We start from the raw sequence: 25,120 nt of genomic DNA, 5'->3' as shown, positions 1-25,120 counted from the left end.
ATTTTATTTTGAGACAGGGTCTTGCTAAATTGCCCAGGCTGGACACAACCTTGCTCTGTAGCCCAAGCAGGCCTTGAAATTGTAATCCTCCTGCCTCAGCTGCCCTAATAACTGGGGTTGAAGGATTGTACTACCAAGCCTTGCTTGACCTATAGCTTTTTAAAAATATATTAATTTATTTGAGAGAGGGAAGGAAAGAGGTAGACAGAAAGAGAGAATGGGCATACCAGGGCCACTAGCCACTGCAAACAAATGCCAGATGTATGTGCCCCTTAGTGTATCTGACTTACATAGGTCCTAGGGAATCAAACTGGGGTCCTTAGGCTTCACAGGCACATGCCTTAATCACCAAGCTATTTCCCCAGCCCAACCTATAGCTTTTTAAAAGAAAATATCAAAATAATACACTAGCTGGATGTGATGGTTCACATATAATCCCAGCATTTGGGAGGTTAAAGGCAGGCAGCTCATGACAAATTTGAGGCCAGTCTGTATTACAGAGACCCTTTTTCAAAAAGGTAAGCTAAACAATGAAAACATTAAATTTTTCTCATCAAATACCGTAGCCACTCAAAAATACCTCCATGTACCTGTGCTGGAGACTAACTCCTAGTTGTGGAGTAATGTCTATTAGGACCTGGAGTTTGCTTCCTCAGCCTTCTCTGCCCCAAGCCTCCATGCTCCTGTGTAGTCCGCAGAGTTCTAACTCTTTGCTGAGCAGCCTCTGTAAGGTTGCTGCTCAGAGAAGTTGGCATTCATTGTGGTCATTTTACCAGTACTTGCTTGTTGTTACCAAGGCGGAAGCAGCACAAGTGGTCCATTGTCTGGAGCAACTCAGTGGAAATGGTACAGGCCCCAGACAGGCCCTTTGTGCTCTCATAAAATGCCTCTGTTACATTCCCTGAAATAGTGTGCTCCCTCAGGTGTGCGAGGGGCTGGCTGACGGCGGCCCTACCACCCTGCATGGCAGCCTCCCATGGGAGGCAGTGACTGCTCTTTCCTGACTTTCCCCACCTGGTCTCTCTTGTCATCTTATTCTGTGTGTGTTTGTGTTGCTAAAATTAGTGATGGGTTCTGCTATACTCCATAGGTACCACGATACAGTTTGCAAGAGGGATAGACACTCAAACTAAGGAGGAAAAATACTGTTTTTGAGAGCAAGACAGAGAGAATGGGCGTGCCAGGGCCTTTCAGCCACCGTGAACAAACTCTAGATGCATGTGCGCCTCCTTGTGAGCATGTGTGGCATTGCATGCTTGCATCACTGTTATATCTGTAGGTGAGATCTGGAGGATTTGAACAGTTTTTAGGCTTAGCAGACAAACACTTTAACCGCTAAGCCATCTCTCCAGCCCTTACAGGGAAATTTAAACTATAGCTGGGGGAATATATTTACAGTTAGTTCAGTAAAAGATTGATATTTAGAATTTATCAAAAGTACTTACAAACTAGCATGCAGAAGACAGCCTAGTCAGCAAGCTTCTCACAGTAGTCATAGACATGAAATGTTTAATTTCATTAATAAACATGGAAATGTGAATTTAATAGTGAAGGAGAGTGAGCAAATGCTGGCTATAATGTAGAATGAGAATACTTGTATCAGCAAGGTATATTTATATGTTTTTATTTTGGTTTGGTTTGGTTTTCAAAGCAGGGTCTCACTCTAACCCAGGCTGATGTGGAATTCACTGTGTAGTCTCAGGGTGGCCTGGAACTTACAGCGATCCTCCTACCTCTGCCTCTTGAGTGCTGGGATTAAAGGTGTGCACCACCATGCCCGGCTTATATTTCTTATTCTTGGTCATTTAGAATATTTTGGAAGCTGCTGTCTTAGGACCATTCCCTAAATGTGTATCAAGTAACATAGCATCATTGTTTCGGAGCAAAAGACTGATCCATGATTCATGTCTCTTCATATACTGGACTATCATAAAGTATGAACTCTAGCTTTAGGTAAAAGCATAGTTGAGTAATAAAAATAATTGAGTAGTAGAAGCCAGTTGCAAAAGCATACCACTCAAGTTTTAACTCTCAAATCATTATTCTTTCTATAGATTTTTAGAAATTTATTTAAATTTGAGAGACCGAGAGGTGGAGAGAGAGAGAATGGTGCACCAGGGCCTCCAGCTGCCACACCCCTTGTGCATCTGGCTTACATGGGTCCTGGGGAATTGAACATGGGTTCTTTGGCTTTGCAGGCAAGTGCCTTAACCACAAAGCCATTCTTCCAGCCCTATTTTTTTTTTTTTTCCAGTTTTTCGAGGTAAGATTTCACTGCAATCCAGGCTGACCTGGAATTCACTATGAAGTTTCAGGGTGGCCTCGAACTCATGGCAATCCTCCTACCTCTGCCACCTGAGTGCTGGGATTAAAGGCATGCACCACCACGCCAGGCTTTAGTTTTTTTTTATTATTATTATTTTTAATGACAGGATTTCAGACTGAGAAGATGGCTCAATGGTTAAAGACACTTGCCTGCAAAGCCAGTTGGCCAGGGTTTAATTCCCAAACCACCCACATAAACTAGACACAAAAAGTGGCTCAATGTCTGGTGTTCATCTGCAGTGGCAAGAAGCCTGGTATGCTTTTCCAACCCACACAGTTTCAAATAAATAAGTAAAATAAAGTCAAGGTCTCACGTAGCTCAGGCTGGCCTCAAATTCACTGTATAGTCAAGGATGACCTGCCTCCCCCTCCTGAGTCCTGGGATTGTAGGTTTGGCAAAATGTGCAATAAGAGCAATGGTGCAAAGACAGACTAACTGCATTCATAGCATCTCTAACCAGAGGTCAAGTAGAGATGGCTGTGCGAGGATCTGTGTTTGCTGTTAAGACTGCTCAGTACTGCAAAGCTTCTGTGGTTGTGTGTTTAACTTTCAAACTTACAGAATACAGAGAAGTTTTAAAAAAAAAAAATAAGAAAAAAGAAAAAAAAAAGAAAAGAGCAAAGCAATGGGAACAGGTACTACTCCAAGGGTCAGTGTGGCCCTCAACCAATGCTGTGAAGGCTTTAGTCCCATTTCTACAAGCAAGGAAAGATAAGGCTCCAGAATTTAGCTAAGGTTGTACAACTATGAATTGCACATCTGGGATTAGAACCCAAGTCGTCACAGTGCTGAGCCCATTTTTTGGGGGGCAGGGGAGATGCTGAAGGGCTCAGGCAGTCTTGATGGAATTGAACCTGGGGATTATCTTATTTGTGTCTCCTGTAGGAAATGATTCGGCTAGATGAAGTTCCCAATCTGAGTTCCTTAGTATCCAATTTCGACCAGCAGCAGCTTGCGAATTTCTGCCGGATTCTGGCTGTCACCATTTCAGAGATGGATACAGGGAACGATGACAAACACACACTTCTCGCCAAAAATGCTCAGCAGAAGAAGAGCTTGAGCTTGGGGCCTTCTGCAGCTGAGATAAACCAAGGTAACGCTTCCAAGCTCTTATAGTTCTAAGATTGTGGCTGAGAGCCTTCTTAAACCAGCTAGCTCTGTCAATCTCTTGTTGAGAATTGGTGTGTAAGGGCTGCTCAGGTCTAAGTGGATTAAGTGAAATTTGTCTGTCTGTAGTGTTAAGTCAGATTTTTTAATGGAACCAGAACCTTAGAAAACTCCAATGTTGATCAGAATTAGTATCTTTGGATCTACTAAGCTTGTTCTGAGCCTTTGTCTTACAGGTATGGTGTTGTTGATTTCATTGTAATACTGTAATAATACAAGACTTGAACCCAGATACCATCAATGAGAGGCTACCTAAATTATGGAATTTATATATTTATATAATGAAAGATTGTATAGCTAAGAACAGAATGACAGTTTCCGCACTGGCATAATCTATAAGATATATTGATGCTATAAAGGGAAACACAGGACTGGGAATATAATATAGCTCAGGAGTAAAGTGGACTTGCCTAGACTGTATGAGGCCCAAGATTCAGTCTTTAGTGTCACTAAATGCATATGTACATACAAATGAGTGATATGATGCTTTCATATAACACAGGAAGACTAAATAAGACCATGATTGCTTTTATGCAGAAAGAAACTAAAAGGATATACAAGGAATCTAAAGTAGCCACTTGCTAGCAAGTGCTTGATAATGGTTGATAATTTCAGAAACTTTTGAATGTATACTTTTATGTTTGTTTCATCTAGAACAATGTCAGTATGTGAACTGTTTGATTTTATTTATTTGACAGAGAGTGAGAGAGAAAAAAAAAAAGATTGGCAGTGGGGATGGGGGAGAATAGGCACACAGGGCCTCTAGCCACTGCAAACAAATTCCAGACACAGGTACCACCTTGTGCATTTGGCTTTATATGAGTGCTGGGGAATCAAACCTGGGTCCTTAGGCTTGGCAGGCTAGCACCTTAACTGCTAAGCCATCTCTCCAGCCCCTAAAAATACATTTTTAAAAATGTTTTTATTGGGCTGGAGAGATGGCTTAGATGTTAAGACACTTGCCTGCCAAGCATAAGGACTCATGTTTGGCTCTCCAGATCCCCACGTAAGCCAGACACATAAGGTGATATAAGTGCGCAAGGTTGCACACGCACACAAGGTGATGCATATCCAGAGTTTGTTTGCAGTGGCTAGAGGCCCTGGTACGCCCATTCTCTCTGTCTTCTATCTCTCTCTGCTTGCAAATAAATAATTAAAAAAATCACCCATGAGTTCGAGGCCACCCTGAGATAACAATGAATTCCAGGTCAGCCTGAGCTACAGCGAGACCCTACCTCGAAAAAAAAAAAAAATTAAAAAAATTAAAAAAAAAATTGAAAATGCTGTGCTAATACAGTTATATGAAACATTAATCATCATGTCTTAATATTAAGAAATAATTGCTATCTTTTATTTTTATTTACTTGTTTGTAAGAAGGGAGAGGGAGAGAGAATGAGAATGGGCACACCAGAACCTTTTGCCATGGCATACAAACTCCAGATGCATGTGCCACTTTATGCATCTGGCTTTACGTGGGTACCCAGGAACTGAACCCAGGCCAGCAGCAAGCACCTTTAACTACAGAGCCATCTCCCCTGTCCCTATAACTCATTATTTATTTACTTATTTTCACATCATTTTAGAAAATCAAAACCAGGTCCTACTGCCCCCCACCCAACAACTTCACCCACCCCAGCCATAATTTAAATAACTTGCAGACATACTGAGAGAGGGGAAGGGGAAGAAGGAGGGAGAAGAGCCCCCTGCAGCCACCTCAGAGCCCTCTTCTTACTCTGTTTTGATCTTGTCTGCCAGCTTCTTACTGCAGTCGCCTGCATGCTTCTTGGCCATGGGACCCTCAGCTCCTCCAGGGCGTCGGGGCCATGGGCTTGGTGGAGGTGGCTGCAGCACTGGCCAGGGCCCGACCAGCCTTAGCTCTCCACTACTGGGGCCTGCACCCCCATGCATCTCCATGAGCAGATGGGACTGGGCAGCATGTTCCTCGTAGTTCTCCAGGAGCACATGGCCTGCTTCTTCATTAATCGCTGACTCTGGGTTAGGGAGATCAGCAAGTACTTGGTGGTCGGCAGCATATGTTGGATGCCCAGCTCAGCTGTCCAGTCCCTACTGAGCACACTGGCATGGATCTCACCATTGGTGTTGCAGTCAGGTTCACAATGCTGGCAGAAATCACCTGGCCAAGACCAGCTTGTGGGAAAAAAAGAGTTTACTTTGGCTTGTAGACTTGAAGAGAAGCTCCATCATGGCAGGAGAAAACGACGGCATGAGCAGAGGGTGGACATCACCCCCTGGCGAACATAAGTAATAAAAAAGACAACAGTAACGGGAGAGTGTGCCAAACACTGGCAAGGAGAGACTGGCTATAATACTTATAAGCCCGCCCCCCACCAATTCACTCCCTTCAGGAGGCGTTAGTTCCCAAATTTCCATCAGCTGAGAACCTAGCATTCAGAACACCTAAGTTTATGGGGCACACCTGAATCAAGCCACCACAATTGGCATCCACATTCGGGTGGAAGATCTTAGTCAGGAAGTAGCCCTTGGGTGAAGAGGCAGGGAAGTCCTTGCCCAGTACGAGTTTTATGCAGAAGAGACCTCCACTATAGGGGGTTCCTTCAGGGCCCTTAATGGTAACCTGCAGTTGGGTGAGGTCCTCCATTGCCATTGGGTGGGTCTGCAGTCAGTGTTGACACCTCCTTGTATACCAGGCCCTACGGTGGATGACTCGAGGAGGCAGACTCTCTGTGCTGGAGGTCGTGACGTCAGCCGGCCCCAGCCCCTTCAGAGCAACTGGCTCAGGCAGGGTGGCCTAATGGCTGCCGTGACCCTAGCGAGGTCCACGACCTCCAGCACCACTCCTAACACTGCCCCTAATGCTACTCCTACCCAGCCATACTGAGCCCACACTGTTGCTTTGTTTGAGTTTTTGTTTTTCAAGGTACTGTCTCGCTCTATCCTAGGCTGACCGGGAATTCACTATGGAGTCTCAGGGTGGCCTCGAACTCAAGGCGATCCTCCTACCTCTGCCTCCCAAGTGCTGGGATTTTAAAGGTGTGTGCCACCACACCTGGCTTCCCACATCTACTTTATCTATATATATTATTTAATTTTTTTTATTTCTGGAAATTTTAAAAAAATTTTTTATTAACATTTTCCATGATTATAAAAAATATCCCATGGTAATTCCCTCCCTACCCCCCCTACTTTCCCCTTTGAAATTCCATTCTCCATCATATTACCTCCCCATCTCAATCATTGTACTTACATATATACAATATCAACCTATTAAGTACCCTCCTCCCTTCCTTTCTCTTCCCTTTATATCTCCTTTTTAACTTACTGGCCTCTGCCACTAAGTATTTTCCTTTTTTAATCTATTTTTTAAAGTGTTTTATTTATTTGTGCGAGAGAGGGAGAGAGAGAATGCATGTGCTAGAGCCTCCATCCACTGCAAACCAACTCCAGACACATGCACCCCCTAGTGCGTCTGGCAACTCCTGTTCTTACCAATGACCAGATTTCCTGCACTTTGTAAAAATTGAACTTCTTTCTTTCTTTCTTTTTTGGTTTTTGGAGGTAGGGTCTCACTTTAGCTCAGACTGACCTGGAATTCTCTATGTAGTCTCAGGGTGGCTTCGAACTCATAGCAATCCTCCTACCTCTGCCTCCCCAGTGCTGGAATTAAAGGTATGCGCCACCACACCCAACTTTTTTTTTTTTAAGAGAGAGAATTGGCATGCCAAACCGCCAGCCACTGTGATCAAACTCCAGACACATGTGCTACCATGTGTGCATGCGCCACCTTGTGCATCTGGCTTATGTGGAATCTGGGGAGTCAAACATGGCTCCTTAGGTTTTGTAGGCAAGTGCCTTAACCACTAGGCCATCTCTCTAGCTCTGAACTTGTGTCTTAAATTTATTACATATTATATCTTGGCATGGCATTTCATCTTAAAAAGAAAACCAGCCAGGCGTGGTGGCGCACGCCTTTAATCCCAGCACTTGGGAGGCAGAGGTAGGAGGATCACCATGAGTTCAAGGCCACCCTGAGACTTCAGAGTTAATTCCAGGTCAGCCTGCACCAGAGTGAGACCCTACCTCAAAAACAAACAAACAAACAAACAAAAAGAAAACCAAACAGTTATCATAATAAAGAATCATTTCTGATTGGGCACATGACACATGTCTGTAATCCCAGCACTTTAGAGATAGAGATAAGAGGATCACTAGTTCAAGGACAGCCTCAGCTACATAATGAGTTCAGAACCATCCTGAGCTACATGAGGCCTTGACTTAAACAAAAGAATCATTTCTATCATGCAAATTGTCCATAGTTTTCGAGCTTGTGTTGCTGTTGTGTCTTAAACATACCTTCCCATTCTCTCCTTGGCAGCGGCCCTCCTCGGCATCCCTGGCTTTGTTGAGCGGCTTTGCAAACTGGCGACGCGAAAGGTGTCAGAATCCACGGGTACAGCCAGCTTCCTTCAGGAATTGGAGGAATGGTACACGTGGTTAGACAATGCTTTGGTGCTAGATGCCCTAATGCGAGTAGCCAATGAGGAGTCTGAACACAATCAAGGTACTTTGGGTCCCCTGAATGGTGAGCTTTTTCTTGAGCCCCTTGTAAGACTTTCTCTGTGGAAAATTAATTTGAGAATTGCTCACAGTAGTATTTCCTTAAGGTGGTCCTAGACCAGGACTGTTAAGATTTTTAAAAATTTATTTATTTTTATTTGACTGAGAGAGAGAGAGAGAGAGAGATAGAGACAGACAGAATGAGCACATCAGGGCCTCCAGCCACTGCAAACAAACTCCAGAAGTATGTACCACCTTGTACACTGGCTTACATAGATCCTGGGGAATCGAACCTGGGTCCTTTGGCTTTGCAGGCAAGTGCTTTAATCACTAAGCCATCACTCCATCCCCCAACTTTATTTGAGAACAAGAAAGAGAGAATGGGCATGCCAGAGTCTCTATCCATTTCAAACAAGCTCCAGATGCATGTGCCACCTTGTGCATATGGCTTACATGGCCGTAGCATGCCAATTCTTTCTCTCACTATCTCTAAAACAGATTTTAAAAAATTTTTTGTTTTCTTTTTATTTATTTGAGAGTGACAGAGAACGAGGCCAAGAGACAGAGAACGGGTGCACCAGGGCCTTCAGCCACTGCATATGAACTCCAGATGCATGCACCACCTTGTGCATCTGGCTTACGTGGGTCCTGAGGAATTGAGCCTCAAACTCTGGGGTCCTTAGGCTTCACAACCAAGCACTTAACAGCTAAGACATCTCTGCAAACCCAGATTTTTTTAAATAAAGATTTTTTTTTTTTTTTTGGTTTTTTTTTCGAGGTAGGGTCTCACTCTGGTACAGGCTGACCTGGAATTAACTATGTAGTCTCAGGGTGGCCTCGAACTCTCTGGTGATCCTCCTACCTCTGCCTCCCAAGTGCTGGGATTAAAGGCGTGCGCCACCACGCCCGGCTAAAGATTTTTTTTTTAATGTTAAAACTGTACAAAGTATCCAGTCTCAGTAAGATAAAGTTTGAATACATAGTTTGAAGAAAAGTCTGGGAAATTTAAAAATATGTGGAAAATGGAAATTAAACAGGATACTTCTTAATAACCAATGGGTAAAACAGGAAGTCACAGAGGAAATTAGAAAGTAATGTGAGACACATGATGAGGAAGACACACTGTACCAAACACATGGGATATGGTAGACGTGCTTTTAGAGGGAAATTTATAGCTATAAATACCCAAGTTCAACGACCAAAACTTTCACCTTGAATCACTGGGAAAAGAGCAAACTTAGCTCAAAGCAGGCAAATGAAATGAAGTAATGGGAGGTTAGAAATAAATGCAACAGAGCAATCCACAAAACTAAAGTTATTTGAAAATTTCAGCAAATTTGACAAGCTTTAGTTACTGTGAACAAAATATAGAGAAAACTTACTAGAATCACGAATGATGCCGGGCGTGGTGGCGCATGCCTTTAATCCCAGCACTCGGGAGGCAGAAGTAGGAGGATCACCGTGAGTTCGAGACCACCCTGAGACTACATAGTTAATTCCAGGTCAGCCTGGACCAGAGTGAGACCCTACCTCGAAAAACCAAAAAAAAAAAAAGAATGAGAGGAATATTGCAACCAACATTAGAAAGGCAAAAGGGGCTGGGCATGGTGGTTTACATCTTTAATCCCAGCACTCTGGAGGCAGAGGTAGAGGCAGGAAGATCAGAGTTGGAGGCCACCCTGAGACAACATAGTGAATTCCATGTCAGCCTGGACAAGAGTGAGACCCTACCTCAAAAAAGCAAAGCAAAAAAAAAAAAAAAAAAGGCAAAAGGGACTGGGGAAATATTATGAACAGTGTATGCCAATAAATTCAGTAACACAAGCTGAGGGTGGTGGCATACTCCTTTAATCCCAGCACTTGGGAGGCATAGAAAAGAGGATCACTGGTAGTTCAAGGCCACCCTGAGACTGCATAGTGAATTTCAGGTCAGCCTGGGCTAGAGTGAGACCCTACCTTGAAAAAAAATATTCAGTAACATAGATAAAGTGGATTTTTACAAGACAGACGTGATCTGTTGCAGCTGTCCCAAGAAGAAATAGAAGGTACTCTCTCTTGACAAGCCTGTTCCCATATCTTGTCCTAAGTGTCTCTCCTCTCCCTTAATGCCCATAGTCTCAGTACTTGGGCGGTAGAGGCAGGAAGAATCAGGCATTCAAGATCAACCTTAGCTACATAGTGAGCTTGAGGTCACCCAGCATTGGGCTACATGCAACTGTCTCAAAAAAAAAAAAAGGTAATAGTGTATGAATAACTAACTAAATAAACACATTTCTGTAGTTAACTCTACCTTTTGCCTCCCAGCTTAAGACCCTGTTTTTTAAAAGAGGGACTGCTGAACAGATGGCTCAGTGATTGAAGGTACTTATTTGCAAAGCTTGTCAGCCCTGGTTCAACTCCTCAGTACTCAAAGTGTGGCAGGAGCAGACTCCTCCTCTTATCTTCTCAGGAGCAGGGAGGTAGCAGGCGAGAGTGAGCTGGGCGAGGCAAGTGGGGCCGGGCTACAACACCTCACAGCCCACCCCCGGTGACACACCACCCCCAGCAAGGCTTCATTTCCCAAAGGCTCCACCAGCTGAGGATGAATATAAGGCTTCACAGACATGAGGCACATATTATGTTGAAATCACCACACCTTTCTCCCCCTTCTCTTTCTTTTTCTGATGGGAATTTCACTATGCTGTCCACAATGATCTTCAACTTGCAGTTTCATGCCTCGGCTTCCCCAGTAGCTGGGATCACAGATAGGAGCCATTGCACCCAGCCTTATTAATTAATTAATTTATTTATTAATCTATTTATTTGTTTGACAGAGAAAGAGGGAGGGGGAGAGAGAGAGAATGGGCATGCCAGGGCCTCCAGACACTGCAAACAAACTCCAGATGTGTGCACCCCCTTGTGCATCTAGCTAACATGGGTCCTGGGGAATCAAACCTGGGTCCTTTGGCTTTGCAGACAAACGCCTTAACTGCTAAGGCATTCCTCCCGCCCTGCACCTAGCTTTATTCACTGCTAACAGGCATGTGAACTATTTCAGCTACTTTGGAAACTAGCCTGGTAGGTCTTTAAAAGATTAAACATGGGCTGTGGGTTAAGGATGCTTGCCTGTAAAGCCTGCCAGCTAGGGTTCAATTCTCCAGCCACCCAGATAAAAGCTAGATGGGCCGGGTGTGGTGGCGCACACCTTTAATCACAGCACTTGGGAGGCAGAAGTAGGAGGATCGCTTTGAGTTTGAGGTCACCCTGAGACTACATAGTGAAGTCCAGGTCATCCTGACTTGCAAGACACTACCTCAAAAAAATGAAAATAAATAAATAAATAAATAAAGCTAGATGGGCAATCATTTACAGTTGTAAGAGCCTCGATGTGTGCACACTCACACATAAACACACAATTAAAAATACATTTTAAAGATTAATCAGTTATCATATGGCCCAGAAATTCTTCTTATGGATATATAGTCAAGAAATGAAAATACGTTTAAATGAAAACATCATGAATGTTCATTGTAGCATATTTATAATCGTCAAAATATGAAACCAGGGCTGGGGAGATGGTTCAGTGGTTAATGCACTTACCTGCAAAGCCTAACAACCTGGATTTGATTCCCTAGTACCCGCGTAAAGCCACATGCACAAAATGGTGCACGTATCTGGAATTAATTTGCAGTGGCTGGAAGCCCTGGTACACCCATATTTTCTCCCTCTCTGCTTGCAAATAAATACAGTATTAGAAAATATTTCAAAGGAGAAAGTTGTGTGGGGGGGGAGAGAATTAACATGGGATTTTTTTTATAATCATGGAAAATGCTAATAAAAATTAAAAAATATATATATATATGGAAGCAACTCAACAACCAATGAATAGATGAACAGAATGTGGTATATTCATACAATAGAATACTATTCCACTGCAAAAATGTGAAATAATATCACATGCTATTACATGAATAACCTTGGAACTTTGTGCTGAGAAAAAGAAGTAGTGGCGGAAGACCCTGTGTCTCGTGAGTTCATCTGTGTGTGTTCCATAAGGGCAGAAAGGAAGTGAGTGGTTGTCTGAGGCTTGGAGTCTGGTTGCCTTTCCTGATGGCTGGTAATTGTATAGTATGGGACTTGCAGCTCAGAGCTGCTTTTTCAGAACAGCCAGTGTGTCCCAAACAGCGAGTGCAGCGCAGACAGGGAGACTGGCAACCACTTTCATCAGTATTGCCAAGCTGAACAGATCTGCAGGGAAAGACAGTCTTTTGGAGCTGTTTTTCCTGTCCTCCCCCTTGGGATTGACCTTGTTGCTAAGTTCTGTCCATTGCTTTGAAGATTTTTTTCTTGTGAATATGTATCTCAGAGCTTGTTAAAGGTTGGCAGTGACTTAGAGATAACCCTAAGCTGCCGTGTCTCCGTCTCGTCGCTTGCTGTATTACCAGGGGTCTGTGTGCCCGCACTGTGTCTCTGTCACAGCCATCCTCCTACAGGCCTCCATAGAGCCCCGCTGAGCAAGGTAATGCTACTGCCAGCGCTTCAGCGTGTGCAGCAGAGGCAAGATCCTGTGCTGTTTCCCCAGAGGCCCTCTAAGTCACTGGACTTTTACACTCTTCCTGGAGCCAAGAAGTCATAGTGTGGAATGACTGATTGTGAATATTCTTTTCCAGTGTGTGGAAAAACAATAAATGAATGGATAAAGTTCTCTTACTTGGGTTTTTTTTCTGGTAAACTTTTCTTTGGTCTTTGCCCATTGTCACTTTAGTTGCCATTTAGCAGAGCAAAGCAGTCTTCAGCCTCGTGAGGTAACTTACCTAGAGCCACAGCCTGCAGGTCCTAATTCCAGAGGCTTCTCTTCCTGACTATATTCTCCTGCCGTCCTAAGGGTAGATGCCTGTGGCATGGAAGACCTACAGAGGTTTTTTGTAACTGGGTCGTAAAGGAGTGGGATTGCCTAAAGCTCTTAAGTCCAGTGCCTGGCTGGCATCAGGTGTCACATGTGTATTATCTCCCTGCTGCCTTTAGTAATGATGGGATGAGGTGAGATGAAAATCTGTTGATAATGGTCCTATCTTTATCAGTTGTGAAACCCAGTTGTTTTTAGAAAGTTGAGCTTTAGAAAAAATTAGATGGTCCTTTAAAAATACAAGAAAGAGCCAGGCATGGTGGTACATGCCTTTAATCCTGGCACTTAGGAGGCAGAGGTAGGAGGATTGCTGTGACTTCAGGGCCACCCTGAGACCACATTGAGAATTCCAGGTCACTCTGGACTAGAGTGAGACTCTACCTTGAAAAAAACAAAGAAAAAAACAGGAAAGGTCCAGCATGGTCCCATGGAAGGATCTAGTGGTGCCATTGGGCCCTAGAAGCACGGCCCCACGATCACCTGCAGTTTGCCCTCACTGTACGCCCTGCTGTCCCTGCCTGCCACGCCCTCTGCTACCTTCTGGGAGAAGGAAACCAAAGGGTCTCATGGTAGGAGTTAGGGAAAGCTTCATCTCTCCACCTCCTCTCCCCAACCCTTACCCCCACCCAGGAAAATGGGAAAAAAAAATGCAGGGAAGCCAGGCATAGTGACACACACCTTTATTCGCAGCACTTGGAAGACAGAGGTAGCAGGTTCACCATGAGTTCGAGGTAGCTTAGGACTACATAGTGAGTTCTGGGTCATCCTGGGCTAAAGTGAGACCCTGCCTCAGAAAAAACTAACTAAATAAATAAACAAGCAAACAGAGAAATCTTCAAAAAGATCCCATTCACACTTTGAGCAGTGTGAGGAACCAAGCACTCAGGCGCAGGAGACCTGAAGAGAGTTCCCTACAATCTGCCTAGTACTTGTGTGCCTGGGCTCTTCCTGCCGTATCTGGCTGGAGGCAGGAGGAGTACAAGGGGAAATGGTACTGAATTGGCTACATCAGAATAGTTTTACTTTATGTTGAAGCGGACGTAAGAGACGAGTTGCAAAGTCCTTCTCCCAAGTTCCTAAGTGGCATTCAATATGCCTGACGGGGCTTCTGCCCACCCTAATGGCTCTGTTACTCCAGTCTGCCACAGTGGTTTAGAAAGTACATCGTTTCCTCAGGAATCATGACTCACCCATCTTGCTGGGGCTATGTCAGCCTCCACTGTGTTCCCTCCTCTAGGAGCACCTGAGGAGAACGGGCTATCGCACACCTCAGCCAGGATCCAGCTGCCACAGTCGATGAAGATTATGCATGAGATCATGTACAAACTGGAAGTGCTCTATGTCCTCTGTGTGCTGTTGATGGGCCGTCAGCGAAACCAGGTGGGTGCCTCCCCAGAGCCAGCATCAGCATAGGAGAGCTGGGAGCAAATGCTGCTTGACGTATGGTGAGCCTGGCATCTGTTAGGCCTTCTCTTAACATGGCACTCCTATGTGTGTGCCTGATCTCATCAAAGTGGCAGTCTAGCCCAACAAAGTGTGTGGGTTGTTGCCCTTCTCTTCTCATTGGCTGATTCTAGAGCTTGGAGTCAGGCAGTGTATGCTCTGGGCAGCATGTCCGGGCAGCACTAACTTCTGTAATGTGAAAAAAGACTGGCCTGTAGGTGCACTGGTGCCAGTCTAATGTGGGATCAGGGCAATGGGCCAGAGTCTAGAGCTGTGCCCATTTGTGAAACCCGGGCATGTACAGGGGTTCCCAGTGGTGGGAGTTCTCTGAGCCTTGAAGTGGGAGCAGGGAGCAAGATCCCTGAAGTGGTCCATTTCTCATTGCTCTGGCAAAATGCATGAAAGAAACAACTTAAGATGAACAATTGGGCTCATGGTTTCAGAGGTTTTAGTCTCCAATGTTGTGATGGAACAGAGCATTTCATGTCCTGGTAGCCAGGAAGCAAAGAAAAAGGCAGGGTAATAAGAGATCCCCAAGTCAGTCCTACTTAGTTTCTAGAACTTTCCAAAGTAGCATCACCAGCTAAGGACCACACCTCTAATACATAAGCCTTATAGGGGTGCACTTCATGTGTAATCAGTAACTTTCCACCCCTACCCTCCAAAAGGCTTGTGTCCATCTCTGAATGCAAAATGCATTCACTTCATTTCCATAAGTCCCCATAGTCTTTTTTTGTTTGTTTTGTTTTGTTTTTGCTTTTCAAGGTAGGGTCTCTAGCCCAGGCTGACCTGGAATTCACTATCTCAGGGTGGCCTTGAACTCATGGTGATTCTCCTACCTCACCTTCCAAGTGCTGGGATTAAAGATGTGTGCCACCACACCCAGCTCCCATAGTTTCCTTTTTGTTTTAATTTTAAATTTTAATTTTTATTTATTTATTTATTTTAATTATTATTATTTTTTTTAATTATTTTTTAATTTATTTATTTTTTATTTATTTGATAGCAAGGGAGAGAGAGAATAGGCACGCCAGGGCCTCCAGCCACTGCAAACAAACTCCAGACACATGCGCCCCCTTGTGCATCTTGGGTAACATGGGTCCCCGGGAATTGAGCCTTGAACCGGGGTCCTTAGGCTTCACAGGCAAACGCTTAACTGCTAAGCCATCTCTCCAGCCCCCATAGTCTTCTTTTAATTTAATTTATTTATTTGAGAGAAAGAGGCAGAGAGAATGGGTGTGTCAGGGCCTCCAGCTACTGCAAATGAACTCCAGATGGATGTGCCACCTTGTGCATTTGGCTTACCTGGGTCCTGGGTAATCAAACCTGGGTCCTTTGGCTTCATAGGCAAATACCTGAATGGCTAAGCCGTCAAGCCCACCGTAGTCTTAATAGTTGTAACTGTTCTATTTTTATTCAAAAGTCTTAAAGTCCACAGCCTATTCTCATACTCAAGCAAACTTTCAGCTGTGAGTCCCTATAAAATCAAAAGAAAGTTACATACTTCAAAGATACAATGGCACAGAATAAACATTGCCATTGCAAAAGGGAAGAATGAGGGAGTAACAAAGAAAGGCAAAACCAAAACCCAGCAGAACAAACATTAAATCCTTCTAAGCATGATGGAATGTAGTGTCACGACAGGAGCTCTAACAGTTTGGGAAGCTTCAGCCTTAGGGCTTTGCTATTTGCAGCCCACAAGGCATCTCTTCTGGGCTGATAGATGTTACATGTTCTGTAGTTTCCATTGTAGCTGGGCTTCCTGCATCATCCTCTCATAGTATATGCCCTGCTATACGTTGTCTGGCCTCCAAGACGTCCATTGAAGTCTCAGGTCATCCTGGGCTAAAGTGAACATCAAATGTTCATGACTCTGAAGCCTGGAAATTTTGTTTGCCTAGAAAACCAACATCACATGAGCCAGGAAGAGTGGTACAGATTTATAATCCCAGCATTGGAGACAGAGACAAGAGGATCATGAGTTTAGGTGCAGCTGTGACTACATAGTGAGATCTTGACTCATAAAAACAAAACAAACCAGGCCTGGTGGTGGATGCCTTTAATCCCAGCACTTGGTAAGCTGAGGTTGAGCTGGAGGCCACCCTGTGACTACATAGTGAATTCTAGGTCAGCCTAGATTAGAGTGAGACCCTACCTTGAAAAAAAGAAAAACTAACATCACGTGAACAATGCCAAGGTCTGCTGCTAACTCAGATAGTGGCTCGGTCCCTATCAGGCCATACTGCAGTGGTCTTTGAGTACCTGGGAAGCTGAACCTGAGAGAATCCCAAAGTCTCTTCTCAAGGAAGTCATTCAGATGAGTTTATAATTTCACACCCTGGAGCCTGGAATGGATAGAGTCAGGCCAGTTCCTGAGATGTCCTCAAAGCATTACTTCTGTGGTCACTGTACAGAGTATTTATTTGGCTTGGTATTTTGTTTGCTTGTTTGTTTGTTTGTTTTGAGGTAGGGTTTCACTCTAGCCCAGGCTGGCCTGGAATTCACTATGTAGTCTCAGGGTGGCCTTGAACTCATGGCGATCCTCCTACCTCTGCCTCACAAGTGCTGTGCCACCAAGCCCCGCTCCGTGGCTTGTTTTTAGTAGCCCTCCTCTCTTTAACAACTTGTACAACCCTGATCTTGCCCACAAATTTCAATTGGATCCTTCTGTGGCTAGACCAGATGTTTTGAAAGTTGTTCTGTCTGCTTTTTGCTTCCAATTCTTACTGTAAAACTGGCTGGAAGCAGCCAGCAATAAATATGCCATATCCTGAATGCGATGCTGTCTTGAAATTTTTTCCCCTATTAGTCTGTCACCTTTAAGCAGACTTTCACAAAGTTTCAGGACATGGACAAAATGTAAACAAATTATTTTTCTAGAATGTAACATGAATGGCCTCTACATCCAATTCCCAACAAAGTTCCTGTTCCCATCTGAAACCTTATGTCCTTGCTTACCTACATTTTTTGGTAGTCTGATCTTCTGTGCTCCCATTAGAATCTTCCTTAAAGCTCCGCTGACAGGATTCTTGTAGCCCACTTCTCCACATTCTTCCAGATTTCTTCAACAAACCAGTTCCGAAGACCAAAGAACAGTATGATCCAGTTTAGTGATAGCAATGACCACACATCTCTGTATTGGGCTTTTTATCACTATGAACAAATAGCTGGAGAAAAGCTGTTTGGAGGAAAGATTTATTTTGGCTCAGAGTTTCAGTGTTGTCGGCCGTTATATGAGTAAGGCAGAACAAAGTAGCTCATATTATGATGGCCAAGAACAGGAAAAGGAAGTGGCCAGGGGCACTTGTACCCTCAAAGAAAGACCTTCCCTCAGTGATGTTCTTATGATTATATCCCACCTCCTAAAGTTTCTAGACCCTTCCAAAATAATCACCACATGCTGTGAACTAAGCTCACAGCATGTGAGTCTTTTGGGGCCATATCTAAACTATTACAGATGCCGGTGTCAGATAAAACTGTCTCTTTTTTTCATTTGAAAAAGCAAAAACTTGAGATTTGAATTCGTATTCATTATGAGGTTAAGCTCTTTTTTAATTATTTTAGAGCCTTTTCTAAGCCAGGCATGGTGGTTCACCCCTACAATCCCAGCATTTAGGAGGCTCAGAAGGATTGCCTTGAGTTTGAGGGCAGCCAGGGCTATGTAGTGAGTTTCATGCCAGCCTGAGGAAGAACAAAGTAAGAACCTGTCTCAAAAAACAAAATTGTGCATTCTCTTTCTATCTGCATCTTGCGCTTTTCTCTTTCAAATAAAGAAATAAATAAAAATTTAAGGGTTGGAGAAATAACTTTGCAGTTAAAAGCCAAAGGACCCAAGTTAGATTCCCCAGGACCCATGTAAGCCAGATATATAAGGTGATGCATGCATCTAGAGTTTGTTTGCAGTTGCTAGAGGCCCTAGTGCACCCATTCTCTCTTATCTCATTCTCTCTATATATATTTCTCAAATACATGAATAAATATTTTAAAAGAGAAAAAAATGTTTTTCAAGGGCTGGGGAAGCTGGTGCCACACACCTGTAATCTCAGCCCTGGGGAGGCAGAGGTAGGAGGATCCCTGTGAGTTTGAGGCCACCTTGAGACTACATAGTGAGTTCCAGGTCAGCCTGAGCTAGTGAAACCCTACCTCGAGAAAAGAAAAAAAAAAAAACAAAAAACTTTCTTGGACTTGAGAGATGGCTTAGTGGCTAAGGTGCTTGCCTGCAAAGCCTAAGAATGCATACTCAAACCTCCAGGTTCCATGTTGCCATACACAGAGTGATGCAAGCATGCAGTGTCACGTGTGCACAAAGGGATGCATGCATCTGGAGATCATTCACAGCAGCTGAAAAGCCCTAGCATGCCCATTCTGTCTCTCTCTCTCTCTCAAAATAATAATAATAATAATAATAATAATAATAGTAATAATAATTTTAAAAAGCTTTCTCTAGTAAGCCCTCTGGTGTGTTGGGTCTGTGGTGACCCTGTGCAGTCCTACCGTGCAGCCAGAGCAGCTCTTGAAATGGTTTGAGGCCTTGCTGTGTGCCTCTACAGAACAAAGTTATAGAAATTTCTGACAATTGTGGGGGCAAGGGGGCTTTTTCACTCTTGGGTCATTTGTTATTGTTGTTTTCAGTTATTCACAGATTTTTCTAGCTTAGTTATAATTGTATCCTAGTATAAAATGTGAAGCTTGCTTTTTTTTTTTTTTCTTTTTTTGAGGTAGTGCCTTGCTCTAGCCCAGGCTGACCTGGAATTCATTATGTAGTCTCATGGTGGCCCCAAACTCACCATGATCCTCCTACCTTGGCCTCCCAAGTGCTGGGGAGGCTTGCTTTAAAGAAAAAAAAAAGGTTTTTTTAATCCTTAAAAATTTTTTTGTTGTTTTGAGATAGGGTCTCACTTTAGTCCAGGCTGACTTGGAATTTACTATGTAGTCTCAGGGTGGCCTCGAACTCATGGTGATCCTCCTACCTCTGCCTCCCAAGAGCTGGGATTAAAGGCTTGCACCACCATGTCTGGCTTAATTTTTATTTTTTTATTTTTTTTAATTTTTTTATTAATTAGTTTTGTATTCAGCAAATATAGTCAGTTTGGTACCATTATTAGGCTCATCCGTGACCTACCCCTTCCCCATTGGCCCCTCCTTGTTGAGGTATATGGGTGGTGCATTGTGGAGTTAGCCCACAGTTATTGGTAAGATAAATGCCTCTGCATATCATAACCCAACATGTGGCTCTGACATTCTTTCCGCCCCTTCTTCTGCAAAATTTCCCTGAGCCATGTTGGGTTCATTTTTGGTCTGCTTCAATGATGAGGTGTTGGGGGCCTCTGAGGCTTTGGCTCTCTGATTTGGTAGGAGTTGAGTTTTCTCTGTGTTGGTCTCCTTCCCCCTTGTGCTGGTATCCGGTTCATCAGGAAAACAGCACCCTTGCTGTTTTGCCAGTTTTTCTTAGTTTCAGCCAGGGCCCTTTTGAGGTATGATGGGGTGGCTCTCTCCTTAGTATCTACATCTTTCTTTCCCTGGGATTTGCAGCACAGCTAGGTGGTCGCCATCTTGGCTGGAAGTCCCTTAATTTTTATTTTAGAGAGAAACAGAATTGGCACACCAGGGCCTCAGCCACTGAAATTGAACTCCAGATGTTTGCGCCACCTAGTGGGCATGTGTGGCCTTGCGCTTGCCTTACCTTTGTGCGTCTGGCTTACATGGGATTTGGAGAATTGAATATGGGTCTTTAGGCTTCACAGACAAGTGCCTTAGCCATTAAGCCATCTCTCTAGCCCCTAACATTTTTTAATTATTGAAGATTTCCGTAATTGTAGAAAATAAACCATGGTAATTCCCTCCTCCATATCCCCTTCACAACTTCACTCCATCATATCTCCTCACCCTCTTAATCAGTCAAGGCTTGCTTTTTTAAAAAATAATTTTATTGGGCTGGAGAGATGGCTTAGCGGTTAAGCGCTTGCCTGTGAAGCCTAAGGACCCCAGTTCGAGGCTCGGTTCCCCAGGTCCCACGTTAGCCAGATGCACAAGGGGGCGCACGCGTCTGGAGTTCATTTGCAGAGGCTGGAAGCCCTGGCGTGCCCATTCTCTCTCTCTCCCTCTATCTGTCTTTCTGTGTCTGTCGCTCTCAAATAAATAAATAAATAAAAATTTTAAAAAAATATTTAAAAAATAATAATAATAATAATTTTATTTATTTGACAGAGAGAGACACAGGCAGAAAGAGAGAAAGGGGTGTGCTAGGGCCTCCAGGCACTGCAAACAAACTAGATGCATATGCTACCTGTGCTTCTGGCTTACGTGGGTCCTGGGGAATCAATCCTGGGTCCTTTGGTTTTGTAAACAAATGCCTTAACCACTAAGCCATACCTCCAGCCTAAGACTTGCTTTTTAAAAAATATTTTTATTTAAGAGAGACAAAGAGGGAAAGAGGAAGAGAGAGAGAATCGGCATGCCAAGGCCTCTAGCCACTGCAAATGAACTCCAGATGCATGCACCCCCTTGTGCATATGGCTTATGTGGGTCCTGGAGAATCGAACTGGGATCCTTTGGCTTTTCAAGGTAAACACCTTAACCGCTAAGCCATCTTTCCAGCCCCCAAGGCTTGCTTTTTTTAAAGAAAATTGTTTTGGCCAGGTGTGGTGGTGCACACCTTTAATCCCAGCATTTGGAAGGCATAGGTAGGGGGATTGCTGTGAGTTTGAGGCAACCCTGAAACTAACTACACAGTGAATTCTAGGTCAGCCTGGGTAGAGTGAGACCCTACTTCAAGCAGAGAGAGGGAGAATATATGAATGAATGAGTATGGGCGTGCCAGGACCTCTTGCCACTGTAACAAACTCCAGATGCATGCCCCACTTTGTACATTTGGGGAATCAAACCCAGGCCTGCAGGCTTTGCAAGCAAATGCTTTTAAACACTGAACCATTCCTCTAACCCTAAAACTTGGCTTTTTTTGAATTTTTTTTAGTAATTTTTTATTATAGAAAGACAGAAAGAGAGAGAGAGAATTGGTGCATCAGGACCTCAGCCACTGAAATCGAGCTCCAGGCACTTGTGCCACCTAGTAGGCAGGTGTGACCTCGTACTTGCCTCACATTTGTACATCTGGTTTACGTGGGATCTGGAGGGAGATCAAACATGACTCCTTAGGCTTCTCTGGCAAGCACCTTAACCACTAAGCCATCTCTCCAGCCCACCTAAGACTTGTTATCATAACAATATGACAAGGACACAATATTAATAGACTTGCTTCAGGTGCCAGAGCTTGGGGTTAAGAATAAGGGCAGTACCCTTTTTTTTAATTAATTTATTTTTTTTGCTCATTTTTATTTATTTACTTGAGAGCAATAGACAGAGAAAGAGGCAGAGAGAGAGAGAATGGGTGCACCAGGGCCTCCAGCCACTGCAAACAAACTCCAGATGCATGCGTCCCCTTGTGCATCTGGCTAACGTGGGTCCTAGGGAATCGAGCCTTCACTGGGGTCCTTAGGCTTCACAGGCAAGTGCTTAACCTCTAAGCCATCTCTGCAGCCCAAGGGTAGTACTCTTGAGATAGGTCCCGTGACTTGCAGGACTGTTATGAGCAGTCATGCAAGATGTGTTCATGTGTAGTCTGGGGCAGAAGGTGCGTGGATGTTTTGTTTCACCCTCAGTGCTGCTTTCTTTGTCCTGGAGACTGCTGTCTGCTGAGAAGAGGCTCTGCTGGATTCTAGACGCACAGCGCTTCCAGTGCATCGTCTTTTCTGTCCCATGCAGGTCCACAGGATGATTGCTGAATTCAAGTTGATCCCAGGACTCAATAATTTGTTTGACAAGTTGATTTGGAGGAAACATTCAGCATCTGCCCTTGTCCTCCATGGTCACAACCAGAACTGTGACTGTAGCCCGGTAAGCAAGGGGCTCTGGGACATAGGAGACATTACTTGCTGGGAATCGTTGTTTCAAGACTTATTGCTAGCCCTGTGCCCTCTTGTTCTTTGAGAGTAAAGCAGAAACTGTCATGTTTTGTGGTTCTGTAATTGGGAAGATGTGTACTGGAGCCTCCCAGGAGTCTCTTTTTAAAATAAATTATTATGATTATTATTATTATTATTTTGCCAGGCGTAGTGGCACACGCCTTTAGTTCCAGCACTTGGGAGGCAGAGATAGGAGAATTGCAATGAGTTTGAGGCCACCCTGAGACTACATAGTAAAGTTCAGGTCAGCCTGGGGTATAGCAAGACCCTATCAAAAAAAAAAAAAAAAAGAAAAAAAAATTTTTTTTTTTTTAAATTTGAGACAGAGGCAGACAGAGTGTGGGTATACCAGGGCCAATTCAACTCCATATGCATGTGCTACTTTGTCCATCTGGCTTTATGTGGGTGCTGGGGCATGAACCCAGGCCATCAGGCTTCGCAAGCAAGCACCACTAACCACTGAGCCATCTCTCTAGTCCAGGAGTTTCTTTTACCTCTGGGGTGAGGATTTCACCTCCATCAAGGCAGGGCCACCACTCCTTTACATAGAAGCTGGTTTGCCCCTTATTTGGTATTCTCTCTTCTGATACCAGTTTGATGCTACATACCACCTGTGGCCTGCTTCTAGGAATAGCTTTGGTGTTTTGTGGCCAGGAACTTGCCTCTGCCTCATATCTCTCACAGTGCCCTAGACAGAGGGCTGAACTGAGAGGCAGGCCTTTGTGCCACTCAGTTTTTGGGGAGAGCCTAAATAAGTCAGGGCCTCTGAGGCATTTTACTTGGATCATGTCCCTGTTGGCCTCAGGACACTGCCTGCCCATCACTAGCGGAGGAAGTGTGTCCTGGGATCTGAAGTGCTATTCAGCCAGCAGAGCCAGTGCCGTGGGCTCCTGACCTGCATTTTGGGACTTTCTTCAGTGGCCTGCCTCGCCTTGTCTCTTTAGCCTTATCAGATTGCTTTTCAGTTGGTTTGAGTTTGTAAGTTCAAGTGAGTATAGTGTGTATTTCTAGACCATGTGTCAGACCCCTTACCAAAAACCACTTGGTCTTTGCTCATCATGTGAATGTTGTGTCTTCCTTCAGTTTCTTCCTTTCATGATGTCTCTTTAATTGTTTGTCTCTTTCTTATGATCTCTTGCAGTTGCTCACGTGGTGTCAGTGTTTGTGTTTGGGTCTTCAGGCCCTCAAGATAGAGTGTTCCTCACAATTTGTGATGTTTGCGGAAAGCCGCCTTCAGTAGAACTTGCAGTCCTTGGGACCTATGTGGCTGTTCCCTGAAAGCATTTCCACAGAGCACTTTGGCTTCTGTCTGCCAGTACCTGAAGAAGCACATCTGGCTTAGGCTGGTTTTCATGATTAGTGTCTTGGCCCTGCCACTCTGCTAGGGTGATTCTCCTGGGAGGCCTTCACTAGCCACAGCAGGCAGGGCCAGGCTCTCTCTTTGCCATCTCCTTGGCTCTCAGGTTGGTTCTTTGTAGGCCCAAGGCTCTGTCTGGTCACTACAGGACATTAGAGCCTCAACCCTAGTGTGACTAGGCCTTCCCACCCCTGCACCTCCATACTTCCCTCAGCTGCTGGAGCCCCCCACGCCCGGGTTCTTTGGACCTTTCTGCATTTCTGATTCCTACAGGTTTCCCTTTCTGGCTCATGAACTTAGCCTCATGTTTTAAAGAATTTCAGGGTTTTTTTGTTCGTTCGTTCGTTTGTTTTTGTTTTTTTCCAAGGCAGGGTTTCGTTGTAGCTCAGGCTGACCTGGAATTTACTGTGTAGTTTCAGGGTGGCCTCAAACTCACAGTGATCCTCTACCTCTGCCTCCTGAGTGCTAGGATTAAAGGCTTGCACCACCACACCTGGCTCAGTTTACTTTTAAAAAATATTTACTTTCTTTATTTGCAAGCGGAGACAGAGGGAGAAAAGGGGTGTGCCTCTCCAAACAAGCTCCAGATACATGTGCCACTATGTGGATACTGGGTATTGTTTGGCTTTACAGGCAAGCACCTTAACTTCTGAACCACCTCTCCAGTCCAGATTTTGGTTTCTTTTTCTTTTCTTTTCTTTTTTTTTTTTTTTTTTTTTTTTGAGAGCGACAGACACAGAGAGAAAGACAGATAGAGGGAGAGAGAGAATGGGCGCGCCAGGGCTTCCAGCCTCTGCAAACGAACTCCAGACGCGTGCGCCCCCTTGTGCATCTGGCTAACGTGGGACCTGGGGAACCGAGCCTCGAACCGGGGTCCTTAGGCTTCACAGGCAAGCGCTTAACCGCTAAGCCATCTCTCCAGCCCTTGGTTTCTTTTTTAATATAATATGCTGGAATGTTTCTAGCAAAAAGGGTCCACATTAATTTAAATTGCCATTAGTCATCTATGAAGATCTGATCATGATAGCTCTTTAGTCTTTTTGTTTTTAAAAAACATTTTTATTTATTTATTAGAAAGAGGGAAAGAGAGAGAGAGGGAGGGAGGGAGAATGGGTATGCCAGGGCCTGCAGCCACTGCAAACAAACTCCAGACACAGGTGCCACCATGTGCATCTGTCTTACATGGGACCTGAAGAATCAAACCTGGGTCCTTAGGCTTTGCAGGCTTGCGCCTTAACCACTAAACCATCTCTCCAGCCTCTTGTTTTTGTTTTGTTTTGTTTTGTTTTTTTTGAGTTAGGATCTCACTTTAGCCCAGACTAAGCTGGAATTTACTATGTAGTCTCAGGGTGGCCTCCAAGTAAGATGGTTTTCCATCTAAAGAAAATCTTCACTTGCACAAGGACCAGTGCTCAAAGAAGCAGAGTGGCAAGATCGGCTCTCA

The 25,120-nt window shown here is 44.3% G+C and overlaps 1 protein-coding gene across 2 annotated transcripts in view; it reads left to right on the top strand.

The window, feature by feature from the left end:
• LOC101609903 (transient receptor potential cation channel subfamily C member 4 associated protein) overlaps positions 1-25,120 on the top strand; it is an 81,378-nt gene that overhangs the window by 47,335 nt on the left and 8,923 nt on the right. The window contains exons 7-10 of one of the 2 annotated variants that reach the window (XM_045157538.1): positions 3,212-3,419; positions 7,849-8,034; positions 14,153-14,295; positions 22,120-22,251. In XM_045157538.1, the coding sequence (XP_045013473.1) occupies positions 3,212-3,419; positions 7,849-8,034; positions 14,153-14,295; positions 22,120-22,251 (669 nt within the window). Of the gene's footprint in view, positions 1-3,211; positions 3,420-7,848; positions 8,035-14,128; positions 14,296-22,119; positions 22,252-25,120 lie in introns of both variants that reach the window. The other variant, XM_045157537.1, reaches the window with a different exon arrangement.

Source organism: Jaculus jaculus, chromosome 8, assembly GCF_020740685.1.
Source record: "Jaculus jaculus isolate mJacJac1 chromosome 8, mJacJac1.mat.Y.cur, whole genome shotgun sequence".
Lineage (NCBI taxonomy): Eukaryota > Metazoa > Chordata > Mammalia > Rodentia > Dipodidae > Jaculus > Jaculus jaculus.
This window is presented reverse-complemented; position numbering and strand designations above follow the sequence as displayed.